Source organism: Saccostrea cucullata, unplaced genomic scaffold (assembly GCF_032062105.1).
Source record: "Saccostrea cucullata isolate Sc308-1 unplaced genomic scaffold, CSIRO_AGI_Scuc_v1 ctg4090, whole genome shotgun sequence".
In the NCBI taxonomy this organism is placed as follows: domain Eukaryota; kingdom Metazoa; phylum Mollusca; class Bivalvia; order Ostreida; family Ostreidae; genus Saccostrea; species Saccostrea cuccullata.
In genome coordinates, this window is record NW_026940020.1 from 65,146 (window position 1) to 74,772 (window position 9,627).

The 9,627-nt window shown below is 36.0% G+C and overlaps 1 protein-coding gene across 1 annotated transcript; it reads right to left on the reverse strand.

The window, feature by feature from the left end:
* Positions 1 to 927: 927 nt before the first annotated feature.
* Positions 928 to 8,931, reverse strand: LOC134254555 (uncharacterized; the record flags this gene model as incomplete). Its single annotated transcript, XM_062737086.1, has 2 exons — positions 928 to 2,990; positions 3,120 to 8,931. Coding segments are annotated over 2 exons (7,875 nt in total), but the record flags the coding sequence as incomplete, so codon positions are not given.
* Between the last annotated feature and the right edge of the window lie 696 nt (positions 8,932 to 9,627).

Here is a 9,627-nt window from a genome sequence, read left to right on the forward strand (position 1 = left end):
AAAAAAACTCGTGATATCAAATAGTGATGGAACGATTGTCGACAACAATCGATTGTCAATCGTTAGAAGCTCTTCGATGCTACTAATCGATTATAAAATAAATGTCACCGACATTGCTAACAGAAAATAAAATTGTCATACTTTAATTTTATTACCAAATCCAAGTGCAAAGAGCATAAAAGTAGTGATGAATGTTGAAAACATGGAAGGATCCCATGTCTTGTTGATACTTTTACCGCCATGATTAAATATGGGGTTAGACTAATACCAGGAAACGGTAATATTGCAAGTAAAGGAAAACATAATTAGTCTCGTCAATCTTTAAACGTACCAGGTAATTATAATCATAAATACAAGTCTAACTTCTGGATAATTACTTTTAAAACTTGCATTTTTAACTGATTAAAACTAATTTTAAGAAATAAATACGTACATGTATTAAATGAAAGGTGGGACTAATATCAGTAAAATACCCATTGCATGGACTTTATAAAAAAAATAACTTCCCATTCTGTTTCAATAGTCCTATATTGTTTAAAGTAAACAAAATATTATTTTCCAATTTTAAAAAAAGAAATTTCAACATTCTTGAATATTTTATTTAAGTAAATGTTTTTTTTTTGTAAAAGTCTGACAGAAATCTGAATAAGTTTTAACTTTTCTGTATTAATTTCATTAAAGTTCAAAATTTCGATTATAATCAATTATTAATCGAATATGCCCAGCCGATTAACACCGATAATCGATTATGATCTTTTTCAAATTCTCCATCACTAATTTTAAATGTTTTTTGCAATATTAAAACTGATGATAAAATTCTGATTCAGAGATAAACCAGTGCCCTTTATAGTGAATATGTAGCAAATAGTGAAACCGCATATATATAATTCATTAATTCTACCCAGATGAAAACCCAACATAATTCATTTAGTGTTGTTTTAAATTCACTATCACAGCCTTATGATAGCTATAATAAACTGGCATGACCTCTACACTTGTTTCCATCTGTTCTGTGATATATACATGATCTAGTATAGTATTGCCCTCTGTTGTTGCAAAGTGTACTTTCTGTAGAAATCCACTAATCTCGAACATTCTTTGAATCGGTCCATCAAATTGTGCATCTTCATTAAAATCTCCAAGTACAATGCAGTGGGAATACCGTACCTTGAAAAAGTCTACAATCTTTTTTAGACCATCAAGAAAGCATCTGATACTGAGAACACTTGGTCGATATACAACTATGATTACAGTGTTTTCCTCGTAAAGCTCTATAGCCATTCCCTCAATATTTTTTTCAGGTAAATCACAAACTAGAGCGTTTTCCTTTTTCTTCTTGTAAATACCGACACCTCCTCCTTTGGCTGATCTAAGTTTAGCAAAACCATTCATACTTTCATCGTATGACTGCTTTCTTGTGGTGTGGTTGAATTCAAAGTCCTGAATTTCGAAGTCCTTCATACTCTCATTGTCCATCAGCCATGTTTCTGTAAGACATATAAAGTCTGCTTGGAGCAATCTGGTATCACTTTTTAGGTCTAGAATATGTCCCCTTAAACTCTGCACATTAAGCAGGACAATTGTTATGAAACTTCCCTTTTCAGTGCAGCATTGCGGACAAACGTCTTTGGGGATTAATTTTTCCATCTTTAGCAGTGCTGATTTTATGTCTGGATTAGCGTAAATTTTCTTTAGCAATGCATTTTCATCTTTTGTTTCTATGAATAAACCATTTTGTGAAGTGACACGGCTTATTGCAACGTATGCCTGTCCTGGGGCGAAAGTGCGGTCTAAATTTACAACAACTCTATTTATTGTCATGCCTTGAACTTTATGTGCTGTACATGCCCATGCAAGTTTCAAAGGAAACTGGTGACGAACAACATTCTTTGTATTTTTCTCCTTGATGTCTTCTTGTAATCTTTGAATCAATACCTCATTTCCATGGCTTGTCTTTTTTCCTTGCAGTCTTCCAACATCCTCACTATCAAAAATTATTCTAATTCCTTCTACTCTGTTAATTTGCTGAGCTTCTCCATACTCAAAATCTGAAATATGCCCCATTGCACCATTTACAAGTCCATCTTCGACATTGATATTTCTCGTCAGCATTACTCTTGCATTTATTGAAAAAAGTAAAGAAGCAGAGAGCCCATCTGTTCTTGTCCTTATGAAGGGTTTCTCACGTAGAGTCAACTTTCCAGTAGTATTGTCTTTCTGATAATCTTCAGCAGCAATCTCTATCAATTCTCCACAGTTTGATCGCAGCATCTTCAGATTATGTTCATTTGTTTCTTCGTTTGTAGGATATACATGAAGTGCTTCATCTGGTCCTTTCCTAATGCATTCTTTTAACATTGATATTGCCTCTTCCGATAGTGGTTCCTCTATTGTTCGAATCCTCAGTGAATTCAAAACTGAAGCAAATGCAGCGTCGTCGCGTTGTCTCATTATTTCCTCCAACTCAACGATTTTGAAGAAGTCTAACCAGTAATCTACAGGATATTCACCATTTTCTTCGTACAATATTTCCACCTTTCGTTGTTTCACAGGAGGTAGTTGGTAAAAATCTCCAACAGCTATAACTGAAATACCACCAAAGGGTTCCCTGCATTTTTTGATTTGCACCAGGCGTTCGTGAACGTAGTACAAGAGTCGCTTGTAAACCATAGATACTTCATCAATGATTAAAATCTGCAAAGAAGCTAACCTTGACCTCATTGCACTTAAACTTTGTTCTTGCAGAGGTTCGTATGGAATGCGTAGAGCTTTATTTAAGGAAAATGCGTGATGAATTGTGCTTCCCCCAATATTAAAAGCTGCGGTTCCTGTAAAAGCTGTTAGAAGAACAGACAAATCTGAAGGAGACGAAATCGTTTTCTCTAAAAGTCTCGAGGCTTCATACTGAATAGTCTTAATCAGATGGCTTTTTCCTGTCCCTGCACCTCCAGTCACAAAAATATGTAATGGTTCTATTTTCTTCCCAGCCACTTTTTTCAAACACCATTCACGAACCAAGTAGAAAACCTGCTTTTGTTTTTCATTTAAACTTCGCAAAAAAGGAAGGATTTCTTGTCTTGATGTAGAAGTTTCCCTAATATGATATATCACATCCGAACAGTTGTCATGTTCAATTTCATGAGTGACTTCTGGTTCTCTATTTTCTGATTTTTCTGTTCTCCTCTTTTCGTTAAGACATTCTTCGCGATTCTTTTCAGTTTCTGGGCACAGGTTAGCCCAAGCATCTTCAGGTTCGCCATAAATTTCTAAAGTTTCTTGCGCATTTTCAAGGGCATCTTCATTCTTTGAGAATATTACTCTATTTTTTTCAACTACACTTCTGACAGATTGCAACCTGTTTTCACTTCCTATTCTCACAAACCCATTTTCAAAAAATGTCTGATAAAAGTCAAATCCATGCGGTTTCAGTTGATCTTGAGTCCAATACGGAAGGAAAAGTTGCAGTATTGATTGAAAATACTTTTCTGGTGCATTTTCTGGATTGAATCTGGGATATCTTACTACAGCTGGCTTAGCTCTTGTTCTTTTCTGAATGTAACCATGACCTTTCTTTAATTTATAAACGCCTTCTTTTTCTCCATGGGGAATCTGAGATTTTGCAAGAACACGATACTCGGAGCAAAATTCTGCAAGACACATTTCAGGAAAAGGAAGTAAATCTGGACGACTTTCATATCTTTCCACTATATTTGTCATCCAAATGCTGTCATCTTCATCTTCCATATCAATTTCACCATTTTGTACACTTTTTATTTGTGAAAGAGGTTTACTCAGTCGAGTTGGATTTTCACCAACAGGAACAAAAACAACTTTTCTAGAACTCTCTTTCATTTTTAGATTGCAGATTCTGTATACTGCTTCTTGGGCACTTACTTCTCTATGATTGAGATAAGCTGATCCAATTTTCTTCATCGTTTGACGAGCACTTAAGTTTCCTTCTGCAGATTCTACTTGCGTTTGTTTCAACAGCATTCCCATTTCCCGTTCTGACTTTGAAATGTATGAAATTATATACACAATGCAGCTGAATGGATCAAGGATATACTGTATGTCCATATTTGCATCCCAGCATTTCAGAAGGCATGCGTTGTACTGGTTTGTCCACATTTCATCTGGATTTCGTTTCAAGATAGTAGTTAAATTTGCAGATAATACCCTATGTGCTTCTTCATAAATATCTTGAGATAATTGTATATTGGAGAATATTTCCTCTGTTGTTTTGCATCCATTCATATCATCAAGAACTTCATTCCAAACACGTAACAGAATATCTTTTGCTTGAGATTTACTCAACCCTTTGCCATTCTCACAGTCCTCAACATCTTTTTCACATTGCCTTGTAATAAATGTTCTTTCTGATGGTGGTCTTGGAAAGTGAAACCTACAATCTGTTCCCTTTTTCCTACATGATTTTGAGTGACTCTTGCTGTGTTGTTGAACATCTAGAACAATACCTCGAAGCTCTGCATCATCATTTTCACAAGGTAAACCACATGTGATATATCTATCAATGAAATCACAAACAGTTTCCTCATTGTCTTCGTCAAATTTCGGTGCATTCTCAACCCAGTACAAACAGTGCATGTGTGGAGAACCCCTTTGTTGAAATTCTACTCTCACAAAATAATCAATAACATTCCCTATTGGTTTTGATGGTGACAAAATTACATGCCTTTGAAACATATGGAATCTATGTTCAAACATTCTTGCCACAGTTACTGGATTGCTTCTCAAAATTTCACTTTTCTCTGACCAGTCTAAATCAGAAGGGGATCTAGGATCATTATCATGATGCAATATTGATCCAATAATTTCATTCCACCTGAACTCAGCCGCCGAAAATGAACAAAACCAAGTTGGAATTCCTAGTTGTCGAAGCATGGCAAAAAGATCTTTCTGAGTAGCTGACCAATATGCAGGAGTTCCTCGAATAGGTTGCATAAAGCGTAAAGCCTCATTATTCTTAAGGAGATTAGACAGAACATCTGGATTCTGTAACATTTCAGCTGTCATTGCTTTTCCATTATCAAGCTTTGATAAAGACTTTCGGATTGAAATTTGTGTTTTCTCGATTACTTGGTTCAATTCAGACATGTATTGAGAGAAGAAAATGTAATTTGTGTCTTTAGCAAATCTGTTATCTGCATTCATAAGTCTGTTGTTAAAATACCTTGATAGGGTTATCTTTACATCTCGATTTTCATTCCAAGAAAAGTTTCCACTTGGAAATAAATGTGTAAAAGTCTTTGCTTCGTTACCTTCTTCTTGCAACATTCGAATTGGATTTTTCCCTTCACTTGGTGCTATATTGTAAATGTCATCAAAGTAATGATCGAGAACTTCTTGCGCAACATCCACAGGCTGTAAGCATGTATCAGTAACAACCTCTGTACTCTGATCAATCTCACCTTCTTTCATTTCCTCGTCTTCAAATTTCTCTTGGTCTTGGTCAATGGTCTCTTTTGGTAGCAAATCATTTTGGTCACTATTTCCCGCCCAATTGGTATTGATTTCAACATCCTGATACCATTTGTTTTTTTTCTTTAAATAATCAAGAGCCATCTTTATGTGATTTGGATTGACAAATTGGTATTCAAAATATCCCTTGTAAGCTAGTTTGCGTTTCAGTTTAACTCTTAATAAGAGATTGTCATCGTAACTTCTTGGTAAACTTGTTGCCTTTTTTATATTTGATGGCACACAAACAACAGGCCCATGTACATTTCTTTGACCACCTTGTGGAAGAGCCATCACTTTCATAAAAGGGATATGTAGAGCAATTAAATGTTGCTCCAAACTGTTTAAATTGGCTAGATCATTAGGAATTTCCTCCAGTGACATTTTATTTACAGCTGCCTCTGCTGGAAGATTACCACTTAATATTTTCCTATGACAAGTAAAACATATCCACAATGATGACTGTGGGCAATGCTTTGGACAAGACAATGTACACTCATGACAGTATTTCTCCTGTATACATGCCTTTGCAAGTTCATGTGCTTGATGTCTTTCTTTGTACATTTCAAGAGTGCATCCTTGAACTTGGTGTTCAAACAATAAACGATGACAACAGCAACATGTGTATTCTGGACCATTTCTTACACTTTCCCTAAAAAATGTCAAAACTTCTTCTTCATCTTCAAGCTTTACTCTCAGTTTTTGTCTCTGATTAAAAACTGCCTCTTTCTTCTTCTTTTTGTCATCAGCACTGAAATGATATTTCATTTTATTAGCAGTCTTTACCTTCTGTTTATGTTCTTCATCATTCTTGTACTTCTCTGTACTTCGTTGCCTAACATCCATTCTGTGCAGTTCATCATTCTTGTACTTCTCTGTACTTCGTTGCTTAACATCCATTCGGTGTACTTCATCATTCTTGTACTTCTCTTTACTTCTTTGCCTAACATCCATTTGGTGTACTTCATCATTCTTGTACTTCTCTGTACTTCGTTGCCTAACATCCATTCTGTGCAGTTCATCATTCTTGTATTTCTCTGTACTTCTCTCTTTTACACTCTCTCTATGCACTTCATTTGAACTATATTTCTCAATGCTTCTTTTCTTCATATATTGATTATGACATTCATCAGTTTTATACTTTCTTTTGTTTGCCTCCTTCAGTTTCAACTTGTGTTCTGTATCCAAAGAGTATTTTTCCACACTCCTTTCTTTTGCTTTTGCTTGGTAAATTTCATCACATCTATATCTATCTTTTCCATCTGCTATTGCCTTTAATCTAAATTTCAAATCAGTCTTGTACTTAAGTCTCTTTGATCTTAATTTCTTTTCCTTACAATTTACATTCTTTAGTTTCAATTCATGATCTTTGGTTAAATTTTTTGTTGAAGAACTGACACGTACATTCCTCATGCGGTTTCGATTTCTGCATCTTTTCCTGTATCTCTCATTACCAGTGCGTGTTTTTACGGAACCAATTGTTTCATTCTCAGCAACTGTCAGCACTACATTATAATGATTCAGATTCTCATGATCTAGATAAATGGATCCTATGGACTGAGTATTTGTAGAAGGTTCCATCAATCGTCTTGAGTATGTAATCCAATGATTTTCTGTATATGTGTGTATATCAATACTCAATAGATGACAAACAGCCATTATTTCTAGTTCAGTTGCCCATGAACCATCATTTGACATCTTTGTTCGAGAAAAATGATTTTCTACAGAACTTTCTGCATGTCTAACAAAAGGTTTGAACAATATACTATTGTGGAGAAGGTGTTGACACACTGCTGATCGAATTGCTAAGTGATAATTCTCCACTCCAGTCAAACAAAATGAAATAGCCCTGAAGAAACAATTACCATCCCTTTGAATTTCAACACACTCAAGCGGTGCACCCACTTCTTGAACATGACAATATTGTACATCATTATCAATTGTATTTGTATGTGGAATTCCCATTATCTGACAAAGTTGTTCTTTCATACCTTGAGATATTGGACAAAATCTAATGTTTTGACTTTCACTGTAAACAAACTCAACATCATCATCCTCAACTGACTCAGTATGTACAATAGAGATGTTTGCATTTTCTTGGAATGTCAAATTTTGCTCTTCATTTTTCTCTATGATTTCTAGGCGCTCAGTTTTATCAGTAGATGCAAAGTGCCTCACTGAACAATCCACACTTGTTATTTCACAATCAGTAATTCCAGAAAATCCCATTGACAATGCTAATGACAGTATGTGATTGTAAATGTTGTAAACTGATTGATATAGTATCCTTGTACTCTTTCCATTTAAACTCATACACCCTGATGATGATCTTGAATGTGAATCAAATGTAAAATAACCATCTTCTGTTTTTCCCACCAAAAATGTATTTCCCCTGAAACACACAAAACACCCACTTGAATCTCCAAGAGCAATCTCCAGTGCATCTAACAGTGAATGCGCATTAAATTCCTCATAATTTGGCTCTACATCAGACAAATTTATCAGACTGCATAAAGGTTCATGTGCTTTGAACTCAAACATTGTATCAAAACACTCAAAAAATTGTGGCAACTCATCAACTAAAAGATATCTACTAACAATGGTTGAACTACGCTGCAAGTATGTGTAAAGCTCATCGCCTGTTGTTAACACTTTATTCATATCTGAAGTTTGCCATTGTTTTGAGTTTTTAATTTTATGATATGCTAATGCTGCTAAGGAGTTGGCAACACATTGTGTTCCTGCATTTTCACCAAACATCAAGTTACCCTGATGAAAAGAACCTTGAACTGATACCTTGATAGATGTTTCTGGTCTGCTATCACCAATGCAATCATTAGCTGGTCCACCATCACAAGGTCTTGGAATTCTACATTCTGATTTACTGTTCTCATATACATTGTACAAATTCTCATTTTCATCATGTAAATTCCTTTTAGTATTCCTTTTAGATCTCGTTCTTTTACTCTGGTTTGCATCAATCAATATCCTGCTGGACTCATCCCCCTTAGAGGATGACATATCCAGCTGCGCCTGACCTGCTGAGCCAGACACGTGCACGGTGTCCGGCTCAGGTACCCTCGGCGAGGTACAAACCCACGGTGGGGAGTCAGGGGACGGTGCCATGCCTCCGTTTCGGGCACACAGACGACTTCCCTGAGAAGATGCGTTACTCAGGGCAGTTGGTTGCATTTTCTCACGAAGAGAGGCCTGCAACCTGGCCAAGGGTTTTTCCTCAATAGGCGGCAACCCTATAAAGCCTTGCCCCGGAAAATTACCGGGTGGAGCTGTAACAGCCCCATCTACTGTCCAGCAAGAGACATCAGCTTCTGCTTCTGTATCATCTGGTGGGACATCTGACAAGGGAAGGGCCTGCTTCTGCCTCTTCTCCCTCTTACGAATCTTGTCTTTAAGACGATTCTGTCTACCACTCAAAGCCTTTTTCCTTGGCATCTACAAAAATAAAACAGAACATTTTCCATATCAAATGAAACAGTAACTAATATTTTCCTAAAACTACAAGAGGCCCATGGGCCACATCGCTCACCTGAGCATTGTGGCAAGGAAAAAGTAGAAATTGGTTTATCACTGAAAAGTTTAAATCCAAAAGAAGTCCCATGACAAATCATGGCTTTGCTATTCTTGAGAAGATGATTTTTTAAGAATTTTCCTTTATATGTCTGTGTAAAACTCTGATCGCCCATTGTGGCCCCACCCTACCCCAGGGGTCATGACTTGAACAAACTTGAATGTACACAACCTGTGAATGCCTCCATATAAATATAAGTAATAATGGCTTTGCAATTCTTGAAAAAAGATTTTTAAATAATTGTATTTCTATAAAAACTTTGATCTGTTATTGTGCCCCGCCCTACCCCTGGGGGTCATGATTTGAACAAACTTGAATCTACACAACTTGAGTATGCTTCTATATAAATATGATCAAATATGGTTTCTCTATTCTCTAGAAGAAGATTTTTAAAGAATTTTCCTATATATATTTATGTAAAACTTTGGTTGGCCATTGTGGCCCAACCCTACCCCCGGGGGTCATGATTTGAACAAACACAATTCTACACTGCCTGAGGATGTTTCCCCATAAGTTTCATATACAAAATGTAAAAACTTTGGTCCTATACAAAATGTAAA